The sequence below is a fragment of the Bombina bombina genome, chromosome 12 (assembly GCF_027579735.1).
Source record: "Bombina bombina isolate aBomBom1 chromosome 12, aBomBom1.pri, whole genome shotgun sequence".
NCBI lineage: Eukaryota > Metazoa > Chordata > Amphibia > Anura > Bombinatoridae > Bombina > Bombina bombina.
In genome coordinates this window covers 58,104,321-58,124,296 of record NC_069510.1, presented here as the reverse complement: position 1 = coordinate 58,124,296, position 19,976 = coordinate 58,104,321, and the positions used below count along the sequence as shown (strand labels likewise).

The following is a 19,976-nucleotide window of genomic DNA, read 5'->3' as shown; positions in this document are numbered from 1 at the left end:
TGGAACTGAGAGCGATATTCAATGCGCTCCGGGCTTGGCCTCAACTAGCGAAGGCCGGATTCATAAGATTTCAGTCGGACAACATGACGACTGTAGCTTACATCAATCATCAGGGAGTAACAAAGAGTTCCTTGGCGATGAGAGAGGTATCCAAGATCATCAAATGGGCGGAGGATCACTCCTGTCATCTATCTGCAATTCACATCCCAGGAGTAGACAACTGGGGGGCGGATTATTTGAGTCATCAGACTTTCCATCCGGGGGAGTGGGAACTCCACCCGGAGGTCTTTGCCCAGTTAACTCAATTATGGGGCATTCCAGACATGGATCTGATGGCGTCTCGTCAGAACTTCAAGGTTCCTCACTACGGGTCCAGATCCAGGGATCCCAAGGCGACACTGGTGGATGCATTAGTGGCGCCTTGGTCGTTCAACCTAGCTTATGTGTTTCCACCGTTTCCTCTCTTTCCCAGGCTCGTAGCCAGGATCAAACAGGAGAAGGCCTCAGTGATTCTGATAGCTCCTGCGTGGCCACGCAGGACTTGGTATGCAGACCTGGTGAATATGTCATCGGCTCCACCATGGAAGCTACCTTTGAGACAGGATCTTCTAGTACAAGGTCCATTCGAACATCCAAATCTAGTCTCTCTGCAGCTGACTGCTTGGAAATTAAACGCTTGATTTTATCTAAGCGTGGGTTTTCAGATTCAGTTATAGATACTCTGGTCCAAGCCAGAAGACCTGTGACTAGGAAAATTTACCATAAAATATGGAAAAAATATATCTGTTGGTGTGAATCCAAGGGATTCTCTTGGAGTAAAATTAAAATTCCTAAGATTCTTTCCTTTCTCCAAGAGGGTTTGTCAGCGAGTTCTCTAAAAGGACAGATATCTGCTTTGTCTGTTTTGTTACACAAACGCCTGGCAGCTGTGCCAGATGTACAAGCTTTTGTACAGGCCTTAGTCAGAATCAAGCCTGTTTACAGACCCATGACTCCTCCATGGAGTTTAAATTTAGTTCTTTCAGTTCTTCAAGGGGTTCCGTTTGAACCTCTACATTCCATAGATCTTAAGTTACTATCTTGGAAAGTTCTGTTTTTGGTTGCTATTTCTTCTGCTAGAAGAGTTTCTGAATTGTCTGCTTTGCAATGTGATCCACCCTATCTGGTATTCCATGCAGATAAGGTTGTTTTGCGTACCAAACCTGGTTTTCTTCCAAAAGTGGTTTCCAACAGGAATATTAACCAGGAAATAGTTGTTCCTTCTTTGTGTCCGAATCCAGTTTCGAAGAAGGAAAGTTTGTTACACAATTTAGATGTGGTCCGTGCTTTAAAATTCTATTTAGATGCAACAAAGGATTTCAGACAGACTTCATCTTTGTTTGTTGTTTATTCTGGTAAGAGGAGAGGACAGAAAGCTACTGCTACCTCTCTTTCTTTTTGGCTGAAAAGCATCATCCGATTGGCTTATGAGACTGCCGGACGGCAGCCTCCTGAACGAATTACAGCTCACTCTACTAGAGCTGTGGCTTCTACATGGGCCTTCAAGAACGAGGCTTCTGTTGATCAGATATGTAAGGCAGGGGCTTGGTCTTCTCTGCACACTTTTGCCAAATTTTACAAATTCGATACTTATGCTTCTTCGGAGGCTATTTTTGGGAGAAAGGTTTTGCAAGCCGTGGTGCCTTCCGTTTAGGTAACCTGACTTGTTCCCTCCCTTCATCCGTGTCCTAAAGCTTTGGTATTGGTTCCCACAAGTAAGGATGAAGCCGTGGACCGGACACACCAATGTAGGAGAAAACAGAATTTATGCTTACCTGATAAATTTCTTTCTCCTACGGTGTGTCCGGTCCACGGCCCGCCCTGGCTTTTAGTCAGGTTTCAAATTTTTTCTTTCTATACACTACAGTCACCACGGCACCCTATGGTTTCTCTTTTTTCTCTTAACCGTCGGTCGAATGACTGGGGGGCGGAGCCAGAGGGGGGGCTATATGGGCAGCTTTTGCTGTGCTCTCTTTGCCATTTCCTGCTGGGAAAGAGAATATTCCCACAAGTAAGGATGAAGCCGTGGACCGGACACACCGTAGGAGAAAGAAATTTATCAGGTAAGCATAAATTCTGTTTTATTAGGTTGACTCTTGTTATTGTAGGGGACATGGCTATTATTTATTAGGTTGACTCTTGTTATTGTAGGGGACATGACTATTATTTATTTAGGTTGACTCTTGTTATTGTAGGGGACATGACTATTATTTATTAGGTTGACTCTTGTTATTGTAGGGGACATGACTATTATTTATTAGGTTGACTCTTGTTATTGTAGGGGACATAACTATTATTTATTAGGTTGACTCTTGTTATTGCAGGGGAGATGACTATTATTTATTAGATTGACTCTTGTTATTGCAGGGGACATGACTAGTATTTATTAGGTTGACTCTTGTTATTGTAGGGGACATGACTATTATTTATTAGGTTGACTCTTGTTATTGTAGGGAACATGACTATTATTTATTAGGTTGACTCTTGTTATTGTAGGGGACATGACTATTATTTTTTAGGTTGACTCTTGTTATTGTAGGGAACATGACTATTATTTTTTAGGTTGACTCTTGTTATTGTAGGGAACATGACTATTATTTATTAGGTTGACTCTTGTTATTGTAGGGGACATGACTATTATTTTTTAGGTTGACTCTTGTTATTGTAGGGAACATGACTATTATTTTTTAGGTTGACTCTTGTTATTGTAGGGAACATGACTATTATTTATTAGGTTGACTCTTGTTATTGTAGGGGACATGACTATTATTTATTAGGTTGACTCTTGTTATTGTAGGGAACATGACTATTATTTTTTAGGTTGACTCTTGTTATTGTAGGGAACATGACTATTATTTATTAGGTTGACTCTTGTTATTGTAGGGGACATGACTATTATTTTTTAGGTTGACTCTTGTTATTGTAAGGAACATGACTATTATTTTTTAGGTTGACTCTTGTTATTGTAGGGGACATGACTATTATTTATTAGATTGACTCTTGTTATTGTAGGGAACATGACTATTATTTTTTAGGTTGACTCTTGTTATTGTAGGGAACATGACTATTATTTATTAGGTTGACTCTTGTTATTGTAGGGGACATGACTATTATTTATTAGATTGACTCATGTTATTGTAGGGGACATGACTATTATTTATTAGGTTGACTCATGTTATTGTAGGGGACATGACTATTATTTATTAGATTGACCTGTTCTTGTTCCTTAATCTGTTGTTTGTCAAAATGATATTTTTATAGGCTGAAGCTTACCATGTGGCTGATTTCTGCTATTTGGATTCTTTTAACTCCTGCTCTTCCCTTTGTCCCTTCAGTGTCCTGTATTTCTCACTTCACCGTTATGAGGATGGCAGGTTCTGGCCTCATCTTGCTGAGTCATCCAGCTCCTCTGTTGGGAAGGAGCAGGGTTCCGGGTTCACCATCAATGTGCCCTGGAACAAGGTACAATTCATTTATTAATTTAATGTATGTCCTTCCAAATTTGTTCAAAGCAATAAAATGTTACATTAAGCCAGCATATATATTTTTGATAATTCACATGTGAAGGAAATGTACCCCCGTCTTTCTTTCTTGTTTTTCTGCTTTTATATCTCATCCCCTCTGAAACTCTCTATCATTTCTATTTCTTGTTAATAATTTCAGATGCATAATAGATGTTTGTTGACTTTTATGCCCCTTTAAGAGAGTCCATTAGTACAAGCTTAGGATATTTTAGTACTAGTTGCCTCCTTGAGAGAATGTAATGGAGAAAGATCAATGCTTACCTAATAAATTAATTTCCTTCAGGGTGGTGAGAGTCCACATGATCATTACATGTGGACTATTCATTCCCTGGCCATCAGGAGTAGACAAATCAACCCACACACTAGATCTTCGATCCTCCTTTCTATGCCCTCTCTTACCAAAAATACTGTTTCCCATATGGCAACGTAGAGATGGAAAAGAATTACAGGAAAGGGCCAAAGTGGGGCAAAAGTCCTGCTGCTAGCTGTATGAAATCAAAGATTGTGCTTCTCTTCTCACCTGGGCACCCCTGATACTGTGAAGAAAAACAAAATATGGGTTAGCAAGGGATGTCATGTCCTGCAGTTTTTACTGGAAGGGATAGTGGGAGACCCCCAACCTAGCTATCAAATTTTAGATTTTGTCCTGTGTTAAAATGTTAACATGTTCAGCCTTTTGTCAGATATTTTAGACCACCTATCTCTCTTTGGCATTTTAACCGGGTATTGCTAGTATTAGGTTCTCCCTTGGAGCCCAGATACAAGGTGACTGCACAGATACAACCACTAAACCTATATGGCATGGACAAAAGTTAACGTTTTATTAGTGGTTCTTCAGCATTACAAATCTACTCCTATATATTTATCTGTTGTTACTAATGACTATAAGCTTTAGTTATTAAACAGAATGCTACCTTTTTATTACACTCATTGGTGGTTTTCTTTTTTTTCTTCCTGTTTTTTTTTTTGCTCACAGACTGGAATGACAGATGCAGATTATATTGTGGCGTTCCTACAGCTTCTGTTACCAGTCTGCTATGAGGTAAAATGTTCTCTAATCAGGCTGCTTTTCTGTTTATTTCACCCTCTTACCGGTGTTCTCTGACTGATATTACTTTACGGGACATTAAAGTCCAAATTAAACCTTTATGATTCAGACAGAGCTTACAATTAAAAAAACACTTTCCAATTCACCTCCATTATCAAAATGTGCGCAGTCGTTTTACATGCATGCTTTCTGAGGCACCACTTCTGATTAAGCATGTGCAAGAGTGCGCAGTCTTTTTACATGCACGCTTTCTGATGCACCAGTTCTGATTCAGCATGTGCAAGAGTGAGTGCACAGTATAAAGTATATGAATTTTGTGATTGTCTGATGGCTGTCACATGATACTTGGGGGGATGTAATACATTTTGAAAAGTAAGTGCTGTTGTGTTTTCTTTTTATTATTTATTTGTCAGTTATACAATTCTAATGTATTTAAAGGCTCCTTTCATCTTATCTTTAGTTCAACCCTCAGTTGGTGTTGGTGGCAGCTGGATTTGATTCTGTAATGGGAGACCCTAAGGTAATATAACAATTGCACTGCATTACTGGGCAATAGCTGGGACAGGCTCTGAGTGTTTTCATATGGTAACTGGTAAAGCCATTGTGTATTTAGTTGAAAGGGTACTGGGTTGTTGTGCACTCAAAAGGAGTGTACAAGCTGCAGGGGGAGAAGTGTACAAGCTGCAGGGGGAGGAGTGTACAAGCTGCAGGGGGAGGAGTGTACAAGCTGCAGGGGAAGGAGTGTACAAGCTGCAGGGGAAGGAGTGTACAAGCTGCAGGGGAAGGAGTGTACAAGCTGCAGGGGGAGGAGTGTACAAGCTGCAGGGGGAGGAGTGTACAAGGTGCAGGGGGAGGAGTGTACAAGCTGCAGGGAGAGAAGTGTACAAGCTGCAGGGAGAGAAGTGTACAAGCTGCAGGGGGAGGAGTGTACAAGCTGCAGGGGGAGGAGTGTACAAGCTGCAGGGGGAGGAGTGTACAAGCTGCAAGGGGAGGAGTGTACAAGCTGCAGGGGGAGGAGTGTACAAGCTGCAGGGGGAGGAGTGTACATGCTGCAGGGGGAGGAGTGTACATGCTGCAGGGGGAGGAGTGTACAAGCTGCAGGGGGAGGAGTGTACAAGCTGCAGGGGAAGGAGTTTACAAGCTGCAGGGGAAGGAGTGTACAAGCTGCAGGGGGAGGAGTGTACATGCTGCAGGGGGAGGAGAGTACAAGCTGCAGGGGAAGGAGTGTACAAGCTGCAGGGGAAGGAGTGTACAAGCTGCAGGGGGAGGAGTGTACAAGCTGCAGGGGGAGGAGTGTACAAGCTGCAGGGGGAGGAGTGTACAAGCTGCAGGGGGAGGAGTGTACAAGCTGCAGGGGAAGGAGTGTACAAGCTTCAGGGGAAGGAGTGTACAAGCTGCAGGGGGAGGAGTGTACAAGCTGCAGGGGGAGGAGTGTACAAGCTGCAGGGGGAGGAGTGTACAAGCTGCAGGGGGAGGAGTGTACAAGCTGCAGGGGAAGGAGTGTACAAGCTGCAGGGGGGGGAGTGTACAAGTTGCAGGGGAGGGTGAGTGCATATATGATGAGATTAGGATGCTCTTTGTATCCAGGAACGACAGGCTGCTTGTGTGTGAATGCATCATGTGTACCTATCTATGCAGTGCCTATATGAGAGAGTTATGAAACTGATTTGTTTTCCTTAGGGAGAAATGTCTGCTACTCCTGCATGTTTCGCACATCTCACACACCTGCTCATGTCATTGGCTCAAGGAAGACTCATACTGTCTCTTGAGGTAGGTTTAAGAATCAAGTTTTAAATTTGTTCCATGGTTAGTTAAATGTTATGGGGGATTTAAGTAGGTTTCTCTTGCAAGGTGTATCCAGTCTATGGATTCATCCTTTACTTGTGGGATATTCTCATTCCCTACAGGAAGTGGCAAAGAGAGCACACAGTAGAGCTGTCCATATAGCTCCCCCTCTAGCTCCACCCCCCAGTCATTCTCTTTGCCGGCTCTAAGCACTAGGGTCTCTCTCGGGAGGGTAAAGTGAATGTGGTGTTAGAATTGTAGTTTTATTATCTTCAATCAAAAGTTTGTTATTTTAAATGGTACCGGTTTGTACTATTTACTCTCTAGCAGAAAAGTGATGAAGATTTCTGCTGAGAGGAAAATGATTTTAGCATGTTGTAACTAAAATCCACTGCTGTTCCCACACAGGACTGAGGAGTACCAGAAAACTTCAGTTGGGGGGAACAGTTTGCAGGGTGATCTGCAATAAGGTATGTTCAGTCATTTATTTCTAGACAAGACTGAGATAATGCTAGAAGAGACTGACAATATCCCCATGAGGGGAGGGTAAGCTATGTTCACAGACTTAGTAAGGAATTGAATGCTTACATAATAGGGCTAATATACTGGTTGACACTTATTAAGGGCAATCGATTGTTTAGCTAAGGAAAAATCGTTTTGCAAGACACTTTGAAAGCCCTTATGGATTCTTTCTGGGGTTATTACCCACATGGCTGTTTTTTATTCACTTAGGAGTGATTTAGTAGGCCTCACAGCTCCGGAGTAGAGTGGGAGGGGCCTAATTTCGCGCCTCAGATGCGCACTTAGAATTGCAGAGAAGTTCATGCTGCTTCACATGGAGGGTCCTGCTGCTGTTTGAGGGCCTTAAAGAAGCTATATTCCCCCAAATCTGATCCCTAAGGGCAGATAGGGCCACAGCAATGCTGTGGCAAGGTGCTGTAGTAATTTTACCCGGATGTTGGCTTTAGGCTGCTCCGGTTTGGGCATTAAGGGGTTAATCGTTCTGCAACTTGTGGTGCAATCTTATTAAGGCTTTAGGTATATACTGTGAAAATTTCAAAAGGATTGCTACATTTTTCACTGTTTTGTAAAATTGTGTGCTCTTTTTATCTCTTAAAAGGCACAGTAACGTTTTTTCAAATTGTCTTTTTTATTTGATTAAAGTGATTTCCAAGCCTGTTTGTGTATACTACTAGTCTGTTAAACATGTCTGACACTAAGGAAAATCCTTGTTCAATGTGTTTAGAAGCCATGGAATGTGTCCCACTTGTACTGATATGTCTATACACTTTAAAGATCATATTGTTGCACTTAAGAATGTGGCCCAAGATGATTCTCAGACTGAAGGTAACGAGGGTAGCCGTCTGCCTCTCCCCAAGTGTCACAACCAGTTACGCCCGCGCAAGCAACGCCTAGTACCTCTAGTGCGTCTAACCCTTTTACATTACAAGACTTAGCGGCAGTCATGGATAATTCTCTTACAGCCTTCTTATCTAAACTGCCCGTGTTACCTGCAAAGCGTGATAGCTCCGTTTTAAGAACAGATTATGAGCATTCTGACGCTTTGGTAGCCGTATACGATATACCCTCACAACGCTCTGAAGTGGGAGCGAGGGATTTGATGTCTGAGGGAGAAGTCTCTGATTCAGGAAGGGTTCCTCATCAGACAGATTCAGATACATTGGCTTTTAAATTTAAACTAGAACACCTCCGCGTTTTGCTTAGGGAGGTATAAGCTACTCAGGATGACTGCGACCCTTTGGTGATCCCAGAGAAATTGTGTAAAATGGACAAGTACCTCGAGGTCCCTGTTTACACGGATGCGTTTCCGGTCCCTAAGTGGATTGCGGATATCGTTACTAGGGAGTGGGATTGACCAGGTGTTCCCTTTGTTCTCCCTCCTGTTTTTAAGAAAATGTTCCCCATATCTGACCCTGTGCGGGACTCTAGGGGGCTGTTTCTTCACTTGCTAAACGCACAACCATACCAATTGAAGACAGTTGTGCTTTCAAAGACCCTATGGATAAGAAGTTAGAGGGTTTACTTAAGAAAAATTTTGTTCAACAAGGTTTTCTTCTCCAGCCTATCGCCTGCATTATTCCTGTAACTACTGCAGCCACTTTCTGGTTTGAGGCGCTGGAAGACTCGCTCCAGACGGAGACCTCATATGAGGAAATTATGGATAGAATTAAGGCTCTAAAGCTAGCTAATTCTTTTATCACTGACACCGCTTTCCAAATAGCTAAGTTAGCGGCAAAAAATTCAGGTTTCGCCTGAATTGAAAGAGATTATTTCAGAAATCACCGGGGGAAAAGGCCATGCTCTCCCTCAGGCCAAGTCCTTTAAGACAAAGAACAAAGCTAATTTTCGTTCCTTTCGTAATTTCAGGAACGGCCAAGCTTCATCCTCTCCGGCTGCAAAGCAAGAGGGTAACGCTTCACAGCCCAAGGCAACTTGGAAACCTTACCAGGGCTGGAATAAGGGAAACAGGCCAAAAAGCCTGCAGCTGCCACCAAGACAGCATGAAGGGGTAGCCCCCGATCTGGGACCGGATCTAGTAGGGGGCAGACTCTCTCTCTTCGCTCAGGCCTGGGCAAGAGATGTACACGATCCTTGGGCGTTAGATATTGTATCCCAGGGATATCTTCTAGAATTCAAGGGTTCTCCTCCAAGGGGGAGGTTCCACATTTCTCGTCTGGCTACAGATCAGACAAAGAAAGAGGTGTTTTTACGCTGTGTAGAAGATCTACATAGAATGGGAGTGATCCACCCAGTTCCAATCGTGGAACAAGGGCTGGGTTTTTACTCAAACCTGTTTGTGGTTCCCAAAAAAGAGGGAACTTTCAGACCCATCCTGGATCTAAAAATTCTAAACAGATTCCTCAGAGTCCCATCATTCAAAATGGAGACCATTCGGACAATCTTACCAATTATCCAGGAAGGTCAATATATTACTACCGTGGATCTAAAGGATGCATACCTACACATTCCTATCCACAAAGATCATCACCAGTTTCTCAGGTTCGCCTTTCTGGACAAGCATTACCAGTTTGTGGCTCTTCCTTTCGGCTTAGCCACTGCTCCCAGAATTTTCACAAAGGTGCTAGGGTCCCTTCTGGCGATGCTAAGACCGTGGGGCATAGCAGTGGCGCCTTACCTAGACGACATTTTAATTCAGGCGCCGTCTTTCCAAAGAGCCAAATCTCACACAGAGATTGTATTGGCCTTTCTGAGGTCTCACGGGTGGAAGGTGAACATCAAACAGAGTTCTCTTTCCCCTCTCAGAAGGGTTCCCGTCCTAGGGACTCTAATAGACTCGGTAGAAATGAAAATATTTCTGACGGAGGTCAGAAAATTAAAACTCTTAACTACTTGCCGAGTTCTTCATTCCATTCCCTGGCCATCTGTGGCTCAGTGCATGGAGACAATCGGATTAATGGTAGCGGCAATGGACATAGTCCCTTTTTGCTCGGATACACCTTAGACCACTGCAACTATGCATGCTCAAACAGTGGAATGGGGATTATGCAGATTTGTCTCCTCAAATTCAGTTGGACCAGGAGACCAGAGATTCTCTGGTGGTTATCTCAGGTGGGCGGAGGACCACTCCTGCCATCTCTCAGCAATTCACATCCCAGGAGTAGACAACTGGGAGTCGGATTTTCTAAGTCGTCAGACTTTTCACCCGGGGGAGTGGGAACTCCACCCGGAGGTATTTGCTCAGCTGACTCAGCTATGGGGCACTCCAGAATTGGATCTGATGGCGTCCCGTTAGAACGCCAAACTTCCTCTCTACGGGTCCAGGTCCCGGGACCCCAAGGCGGTATTGATAGATGCTCTAGCAGCGCCTTGGTCCTTCAATCTGGCTTATGTTTTTCCACCGTTTCCTCTCCTCCCGCGTCTGGTCGCCAGAATCAAGCAGGAGAAGGCTTCGGTGATTCTGATAGCGCCTGCGTGGCCACGCAGGACTTGGTATGCAGACCTAGTGGACATGTCATCTGTCCCATCATGGACACTGCCAATGAGGCAGGATCTTCTAATACAGGGTCCGTTCAAGCATCCAAATTTAGTTTCTCTACGTCTGACTGCTTGGAGGTTGAATGCTTAATTCTATCAAAGCGTGGGTTCTCTGAGTCAGTTATAGATACTCTGATTCAGGCTAGAAAGCCTGTCACCAGGAAAATCTACCATAAGATATGGCGGAAATATCTTTGTTGGTGTGAATCCAAGGGTTACTCATGGAGTAAGATTAGGATTCCCAGGATATTGTCCTTTCTCCAAGAAGGATTGGAGAAAGGATTGTCAGCTAGTTCCTTAAAAGGACAAATATCTGCTTTGTCTATCCTGTTACACAAGCGTCTGGCAGAAGTACCAGACGTTCAAGCGTTTGCTCAGGCTTTAGTCAGAATCAAGCCTGTCTATAAACCTGTGGCTCCGCCATGGAGTTTGAATCTAGTTCTTTCAGTTCTTCAAGGGGTTCCGTTTGAACCTTTACATTCCATAGACATTAAGTTGTTATCTTGGAAAGTTTTGTTTTTGGTAGCTATCTCTTCTGCTCGAAGAGTTTCAGAATTATCTGCCTTACAGTGTCATTCACCTTACCTGGTGTTCCACGCAGATAAGGTAGTTTTGCGTACCAAACCTGGTTTTCTTCCTAAAGTTGTTTCTAACAAGAATATTAACCAGGAAATAGTTGTTCTTTCTCTGTGTCCTAATCCATCTTCGAAGAAGGAACGTCTTTTACACAATCTTGATGTAGTTTGTGCTTTAAAGTTCTATTTACAAGCAACTAAGGATTTCAGATAAACATCTTCCTTGTTTGTTATCTATTCTGGTAAGAGGAGAGGTCAGAAAGCGACTGCTACCTCTCTTTCCTTTTGGCTGAAAAGCATTATCCGTTTGGCCTATGAGACTGCTGGCCAGCAGCCTCCTGAAAGAATTACTGCTCATTCTACCAGAGCAGTGGCTTCCACATGGACTTTCAAAAATGAGGCTTCTGTTGAACAGATTTGTAAGGCAGCGACTTGATCTTCACTGCATACTTTTGCCAAATTTTACAAATTCGATACTTTTGCTTCTTCGGAGGCTATTTTTGGGAGAAAGGTTTTGCAAGCAGTGGTGCCGTCTGTTTAAGGTACCTGTCTTGTTCCCTCCCTTCATCCGTGTCCTAAAGCTTTGGTATTGGTATCCCACAAGTAAAGGATGAATCCGTGGACTGGATACACCTTGCAAGAGAAAACAGAATTTATGCTTCCCTGATAAATTACTTTCTCTTGCGGTGTATCCAGTCCACGGCCCGCCCTGGCATTTAAGTCAGGTAAAAATGTTTTGCTAAAACTACAGTCACCACTGCACCCTATGGTTTCTCCTTTTTCTTCCTAACCTTTGGTCGAATGACTGGGGGGTGGAGCTAGAGGGGGAGCTATATGGACAGCTCTGCTGTGTGCTCTCTTTGCCACTTCCTGTAGGGAATGAGAATATCCCACAAGTAAAGGATGAATCCGTGGACTGGATACACCGCAAGATAAAGTAATTTATCAGGTAAGCATAAATTCTGTTTTATCTGTTTATGGACAATCTACAATAGAACAAAATGTGGTAATTCTGCTGTATATGTTAAAGTAAATTCTCATAAAGAGCCTACAATTATAAAATAAAAATAACAATTCAATAAATTATTATAAAGTGATTAAAAAAACTATCAAAATATTTTAAATATTGCAAGAATGTTGCAGCACATAACATTCTGTAAGACAGCACATAAATTGTGCTGAAATCCGTGCCGGACTTCTCAGTGTCAATCAGTATCTTAATCGTCCTTGGGATACAAAATTGTATAAAGGTTCACACAGGTTCCTTGTTGTGAAAAGGATCTACCTATGTGCTCTCTTAAATTGAGCTTTCTTCTCTCGGCTGGAAAACCATCTAGCACATAGGGAGAAAAAAACAGAGCGCAAAACCAATTCAAGTGTGGTTTATTAAAAAATAACAGTGCGCAAATACAAATTGCATTTACTACGATTGTTGGATCAGCGAGCTTAAAAAGTGCTGACTTTGGTGTTGTCTGAAATTAAAGTAGTTGTTGTTAAACACGGCCGCAGGCTTCAATCAGTCTCTGGAGACAGTCATAGCATGGACCACGTGATCTTTGGATACAGCACACAGTCAAGAAATGTCATTAAAGGCTCTACGCTTTCACCCGGTCCACGATCAGGCTTTCTCAAAAGGATCAATATGGCATACATGGGAGTTCGTCCAATCCGATATTTAAAGTTTAAGTCTAGTTCAACCCCTCACTGGAGGTGTATGTATAATGTGCAATGGTTAAAAGGTTACATTGAAACAACAATAAGACAGCAATATAAAGGACATTAAAAAAACAACATAGTATAAAACAATTTTGAATAAAAAATATCCCAGTAAAAAACAGTTGCCTTAAGCCTTCTGTGTATCACACAATTAGTCTGATCCAAGAATCATAGTAAGCGCAATTTGTATTGGCGCACTGTTATTTTTTAATAAACCATACTTGAATCGGTTTTGCGCTCTGTTTTTTCCTCCCTATGTTCTCTGGTTATGAGGTGATGAAGAGTTGTGAAGGAGGACAAATCCTATTTGCAAAATAATCCTTAGGGTTGAGAAGGAACATTTGCAGTGATTGGGTAATTGGAGGTTGGATTGACCAAATGTTTTTTTCCCCCGTAGGGTGGCTACAACCAACGCTCTTTGGCAGAAGGAGTCTGTGCATCACTGAAGATCCTGCTTGGTGACCCCTGTCCAAACCTTTCCTTGCCTTGCAGCCCCTGCCAAAGGTGAGAGGTCAGCTCCGGTGTAGTAATATCTTCTGTCATTTGTGACCACTGTATTAATCTATTCCCTTTGTCTTCCCCGTAGTGCTCTGAATTCTGTCTCTGAAGCCATTGTTGCTCACAGCAAGTTCTGGAAGTATCTACAGGATTGGGGTAAGGGTATAAGCTGGTCTTGGGAGTAGGCTAAAGTAGACAGTGGTAAAGGGAAAATTTATCAAGCTGCATTTGCAGCTTCTGAGACCTTTTGGTGCAGGCTAGCAACCACAAATTAGGAAGCAGTACCTCCTGAGATAGTAGTGATAAGTTACCCCAAAATCATGCAGAGAGATTTACAGGCCATGCTCTTGTGCAATCTTAAAGGAACATTAAAACACATAGATCCAGATTAATAGTAGCGCACTAAATTATTTTCTCGCTCGCACACTAACTGCCCTCAAAGTAAAAAAATATTGTTTCTGCATTAGCACTGGTATTACAAGTTGAAAGTAAAAAGTTAGCGAGCGTCGGGTAGTGTGCATATTCTCAGTAGAAAGTCATTTTCTTTTGCTTGCGTTCTAACCCAACGCATGCAAAGAGAAGAAGTTACAATATTGCGACCGTGTTAACACACTCTTCCATAGACTTCGATGGAGAGAGAAAAGGAAACACCCATACTTGCTCGCTCGCTAACCCGAATTACCATAAGCCCCCTACTCTAATAACCCTAACCTGCCACAACACCCACCGCAAAGTCCCCACTACACTATTAACCCCTAAACTGCCACATAGCCCACCGCAAAGTCCCCACTATACTATTAACCCCTAAACCGCTACATAGCCCACTGCAAAGTTCCCACTACACTATTAACCCCTAAACCGCTGCGTAGACCATCGCAAAGTCCCCACTACACTACTAAACCATAAAAACAAAAAAGTAGTTAGCACAATAAAAACAGTGAATGAGTGGTTCAAAAAACAAAAGTGAACAAACAAACACCTTTAAATCCCTTAATTGAAAATACTATATATTGGTGGAAGCAAGTCCAGAATTTTTTTTTTTATTATTTATTTATTTTATTTTTTTTAAAGATTTTATTGAGGTTGTGCGAAAACAATACAACTTATGTAAGATGTGTCAATAAAGCAAACATGAATGGTACATTTCAATATGACAGTTGATATATAGATAGAAGACAGACGTCTCAATAGGAATACATTTATGGAACTTCTTTTTCTATTTTGCATGAGCTAAGGTTAACATATTGAGTGGTCATTTTAAAACTTACAAGATTAGAATAGCTCAACGAATAGTACAATAAATGGTAGCGAAAGAAAAAAGAAAAATGAATTAGGTAGGATTAAAGGAAAGTATGTAGGTATTTGCATCTAATGGGATATGTGGTATCGATAGTAATTGTAATGCAGAATGGTATATAAGTGCGGTAGAATAGGTGGTCCTTAATTTGCAGTAAATTAACAGGATATGTTTCAAGCCATAATGACAAGTGCCGTTACTGGCTAAGTAATGTGTTTTAATATGTAAGTATAATGAATTACTTAATGTGGTAGAACTGGCAAAATTAGTATGGCAAAATAGGTATCTAGGATAAACAGGATACGACATAGGCAAGATGAGTCGTGTAGTCAGATCTCCCAAGTTAGGAGGTATATTTTTATGGGGTGGGGGGGGGAGGTGGGTAATGAAGTATGAGAGAGATGATATGAGAAACCCTACAATTTTTTTTAAGTAATAGATACGGACAGGCAAAAATAAGGATAAGTGACTCCAATTATAACAGAAACCCAGGGACAGTAACTATAGGCTGGGACAAACTGTGTTTCAGGGACAAGTAACCTAGTAAGATAAGGGAGATAATTTGTAATACAGAAATAGCACTCCCTAATCGGGGCAAGTTATGCTTACTTAGATGAATGGGAGACGTCAATATTTGTTGGGATTTCCAGTATGGAAAGAGTAGGTGAGTCAGTCATATGTAGCAGCTCAGGTTATGCGGCGATTATCAAGTATTAATGGTAGAATGTATTTAGCACTAAAATTCTTCCATAAAGCCCCACACCTGCAATAAACAGGCTCCCGCTGCTTCGGCCGCTAGCAGAGGAGTGACTAGATTGAAGGCTGCACATAGCGCTAGGAGTGTATCTGTTGCAGTATAAATCTCCCTAACATTGAAGGATACATGTAGAGGCAAAGGACCAGCCTTAGCCAAACAAGCATGGGAGTGAAGTAAATTTATCGCCATGTGGCAGTGCTATTTCACCGACAAAGTGTGTGACCAAAATGAAAGGAACCTGAGAGTGCAAATTAATAAACATATGGAGTGAGTACAATAAGACCTGACTTATCCCAACAATCATTTCTTTACACTGAGGGGAGCATCCCCTATTTATATAACAATTAACCATTAGAGTTTAAGGCAATTAGACATAGTAGCTGGGGCCTCTACAAATTAAAGGCATAGTAGGTAGTTGATTAACACAGTGGAACAAGTGACATTCTAGGTCATTATTATTTGGAGCAGAGATTTCATCTTTAGCTGGATACACCTGTAGGAGCAAAAGCATAGGGAACCGCATATAGCTTGATAGAGAAAGGAAGGCATTGTTTAAGCATCGAATAAACGCACACATAGCAACAGCCCCTAACTGCAGAGGTGAATACAACTGTCATAAGCAACAATACTATTGGCAAGAGATATAATTATAGATAACTTCTTAAAGCTATTTGAATATTAACAAGTGTCCTTTATATAGAGCAATATAGAATTGTGGTAATAGGAGATCAGCCCACACCAGTTGTTACAATATGGACTAGGGCTGTCAGTCCGCAATTTTGAGGGAGAGTTCAATCAACCGTGCTTAGCCTTTTTCATATTGGTCTAAGGTCTCTGAGATGCGCTGTTGTGGGTCTCCGGGCAGGCCCTCCTGCGGAAACCTGCTGGGACCCTGATCTTTAAGGTGCGGGTAGTGCTGCAAGGGGCTACCCGGGCGAGGGACCAGTACCGGACAAGTAGAAAACAAGATCCTCCAGACTGCGACTTCGTTGAGCGGTATTGCTCGGGACTGATCTCCAGGGTCGCAACCAAGCGCAGCAGAAGGTGATTGTCGAGTTTCAGACAACATGCGGACTTCTGCATCAGATGGTGTTTAGGTTAGACCGACACCGGGTGGGAGCCGTGAGCGGTCAGCTTTATAGGTTATGTCCCCTTCTTTCTCTTCTTCCATGTGGGAAGCTGCCGCCCCCTGATTTCCTCTGTCAGAGAATAGTGCCCGATGCCAGGTAAGCGGTGAGCTCGGCGAGCTTGTGATATCACCATTCTGTGAGATATCAGGGGTAAATGGGTAAGTAGCGTGAAGAGTGGGCCTTGCCGCTGCCTGCTTAGACTCCGATGGCATATGAGGGCCGAACACAGCCCTACAACTATCTAGGAAGAAATATATTTGTCCCATAACACAGTCTGCATCCTCCATGTTTAGGTAATGGTGCCCTAGGTTGATGATTACAGAGATCCAAACTTTGGTTAGATTTAGGGCGCAGCTAGAGGTGTTGATCAGGCCGCAAGATGGCTGCTGCAGGCCTTGTATGCGATGCTAAACGCACCAAGGTTTTAGGAGTCTGTTACCGTAGTGCTGTTCTCTTCTAGAAGAAAAGGGTTGGTAGGGACGGCTAAGATCTCAGGTCCTCAATGATGATTAAATAGTTGAGTATTAGGGCACAGACAGCCGCAAATGTAGTTTTTAGTGCACGGTATGGGTAGAGCTGTTAAGAAGTGCGACCGCCTGGCTCCAAGGTTGGCTCCGCCCCCCAAATCCAGAATTTAAATTTCAAATGGTGAGAGAGTCCCAAATTAATCTTTAAATGAATATCCTCAAAAGAAAAGAGATGCATTTCATAGCTTAATACTGCACAGATAGGGGATTTCTTTATTAGTAGCGCTATAATACTCCCATACTACAGAGTTTAAATCGATCTCTGAGATTTCTGCGCGTTTTTAGTAACCCAGTGCCACCACAGTATCACGTTCTAAACAATCTTCTTTAATTAAAAGTAATGTGTACAGCAACGCAATGTATAGACGTCTTAAAACAATTCAAAATAAAATAACAAGGCTTTTTTTAAAGTCACTCTGGATTAAGCACTAGTGAGGGAGATTTAGGGACCCAAAATGGACAGCCAAGTCCTTAACTGTTATACAGTTCCACTCTCCACTTCTTCTTGTGTCGCTAGGTTACCTCACCCTTCTCTGTGACAAGCCCCAACTTGTATAACAAGAGGACATTACCACTCAACGTCGCCCAGAGAAAATATGAGGAGTGTAAATTACAGCAAATATGGATTAGAGCGTAAAGAACACCACAATCTCGCGCTAACACTCCCCCTGAATCTGGCCCTTTATGGGTTGTTCAATTTTTAATTTAATGGTCCTTTGCCAAATGATTCTGCACGGCAAGTGCCAATTCGGGCCGGGCAGGGTCTCAGCTTGAGAACTTGTCTGTCTGCAGCTTGATAAATTTTCCTGTAAGAGCCGGAAAAGAGAGATTGGTCTAGTTCTGTATTGTGTAAATCTTTGGCCAGAATTTTACAATTTCTCTGCTTTAGAACAGCAAAATTAGTTTCACTTATTCTTTTGCAATTAGTTTTTTTTTATTAGTAGCTAACAATAAACCACAAGTATTATCATAAATGTTAACTTACATCAGACAAAGGATTGAGTGTTGCTTACATCGAATCCAGCAAGTGCAGCAGACCAGAAAACATATAAGAAGATTTTGACAGCAGATAAAGTACACAGCATACATATAAACATGCGCGCACACACTACACATCGTACGCATATACATAAGCACGCTGCAAACAAACGCCATACTGAAACATATTACACACACTGCTCACTAATAGAGACACACGCACACTGCATGCACACCATTCCAGAGCACAGTGCCAGCTACTTACACAATTTCTTCACTTACTACACACTATTACAAACAGAAAAGTAATTGGACGTACTAGCAGAAACCATAAATCCAGTCCCAGTTTCCTATTACCAGTGAGAGCAGCTAGTAGAAGATATGACATACTGCCCTATTCACTGAGCACAAACTACCATTATATAACTTAAAGGGATAGGAAATTATGTAATCATGTAATTAGCAAGAGTCCATGAGCTAGTGACGTATGGGATATACATTCCTACCAGGAGGGGCAAAGTTTCCCAAACCTTAAAATGCCTATAAATACACCCCTCACCACACCCACAATTCAGTTTTACAAACTTTGCCTCCCGTGGAGGTGGTGAAGTAAGTTTGTACTTAAGATTCTTCGTTGATATGCGCTTCGCAACAGGTTGAAGCCCGGTTTTCCTCTCAAAGTGCAGCGAATGTCAGAGAGATGTGAAGAGAGTATTGCCTATTTGAATACAATGGTCTACCTCTAGGGGATCTATTTCATAGGTTCTCTGTTATCGGTCGTAGAGATTTCTTCTCCTACCTCCCTTTTCAGATCGACGATATACTCTTATATACCATTACCTCTACTGATTCTTGTTTCAGTACTGGTTTGGCTATCTGCTATATGTAGAGGAGTGTCCTGGGGTAAGTAAGTCTTATTTTTTGTGACACTCTACGCTATGGTTGGGCACTTTATATGTAAAGTTCTAAATATATGTCTATAAACTTATATTTGCCTTGTTTCAGGATAATCAGTATTCCTTTTTAAATACAGACTGTCAGTTTCATTATTGGGATAATGCATTTAATTATTTTTTCTTACCTTGAAAAATTTCATTTGACCATTTTTTCCTGCATGCTGTTAGGCTCGCGGGAGCAGAAAATGTTTCTTTTTATTACGTCATTTTTGGCGCAAACTTTTTTGGCGCTAAAAATGTTGTCATTTCCGGTGACGTAATTTACGCCGGAAGTTGTATTCTGTTACGCATGCGTATTCAGACATTTTTTTGCGCCAAAAAAATGTGGGCGTCTTTTTTACTCACATTATTTAAACATTTCTTTTTCTTTGCTTCTGGTTCTAGAAGCTTATTTTTTGCATTCTTTCCCATTCCTGAAACTGTCATTTAAGGAATTTGATAATTTTGCTTTATATGTTGTTTTTTCTATTACATATTGCAAGATGTCTCACCCTGACCCTGGATCTAAATCCACTAATGGACAGACGCTGCCTGATGCTGGTTCTACCAAAGTTAAGTGTATATGTTGTAAACTTGTGGTAACTGTTCCTCCAGCTGTAGTTTGTGAAAGCTGTCATGATAAACTTTCCAATGCAGATTGTGTTTCCATTAGTAATAATCCTTTACCTGTTGTTGTTCCTTCAACATCTATTGTTCAGGATGTTCCTGTTAATGTTAAAGAATTTGTTTCTAATTCTATTAGGAAGGCTCTGTCTGTTATTCCTCCTTCCAGTAAACGTAAAAGGTCTTTCAAAACTTCTCACACTTCAGATGAATTTTTAGGTGACCGCCATCATTCTGACTTATCTGTTTCTGATGAGGTTTTTTCCGGTTCAGAAGATTCTACTTCAGATATTGATACTGATAAATCTTCATATATATTTAAGATGGAGTTTATTCGTTCATTTCTTAAAAAAGTTTTGATTGCTTTAGATATGGAGGAGTCTAGTCCTCTTCATACTAAAACTGCTAAACGTTTAAATTCGGTTTATAAACCTCATGTGTTAATTCCGGAAGTTTTTCCAGTTCCTGATGCTATCTCAGATGTGATTGCTAGGGAATGGGATAGTCTGGGTACTTCATTTACTCC

The 19,976-nt window shown here is 41.8% G+C and overlaps 1 protein-coding gene across 1 annotated transcript in view; it reads left to right on the top strand.

The window, feature by feature from the left end:
- LOC128642875 (histone deacetylase 6) overlaps positions 1 to 19,976 on the top strand; it is a 338,039-nt gene that overhangs the window by 169,775 nt on the left and 148,288 nt on the right. Inside the window, exons 12-17 of the mRNA XM_053695741.1 lie at positions 3,375 to 3,501; positions 4,540 to 4,605; positions 5,072 to 5,131; positions 6,292 to 6,381; positions 13,102 to 13,208; positions 13,291 to 13,358. Of these exons, the coding sequence (XP_053551716.1) occupies positions 3,375 to 3,501; positions 4,540 to 4,605; positions 5,072 to 5,131; positions 6,292 to 6,381; positions 13,102 to 13,208; positions 13,291 to 13,358 (518 nt within the window). The remainder of the gene's footprint in view (positions 1 to 3,374; positions 3,502 to 4,539; positions 4,606 to 5,071; positions 5,132 to 6,291; positions 6,382 to 13,101; positions 13,209 to 13,290; positions 13,359 to 19,976) is intronic.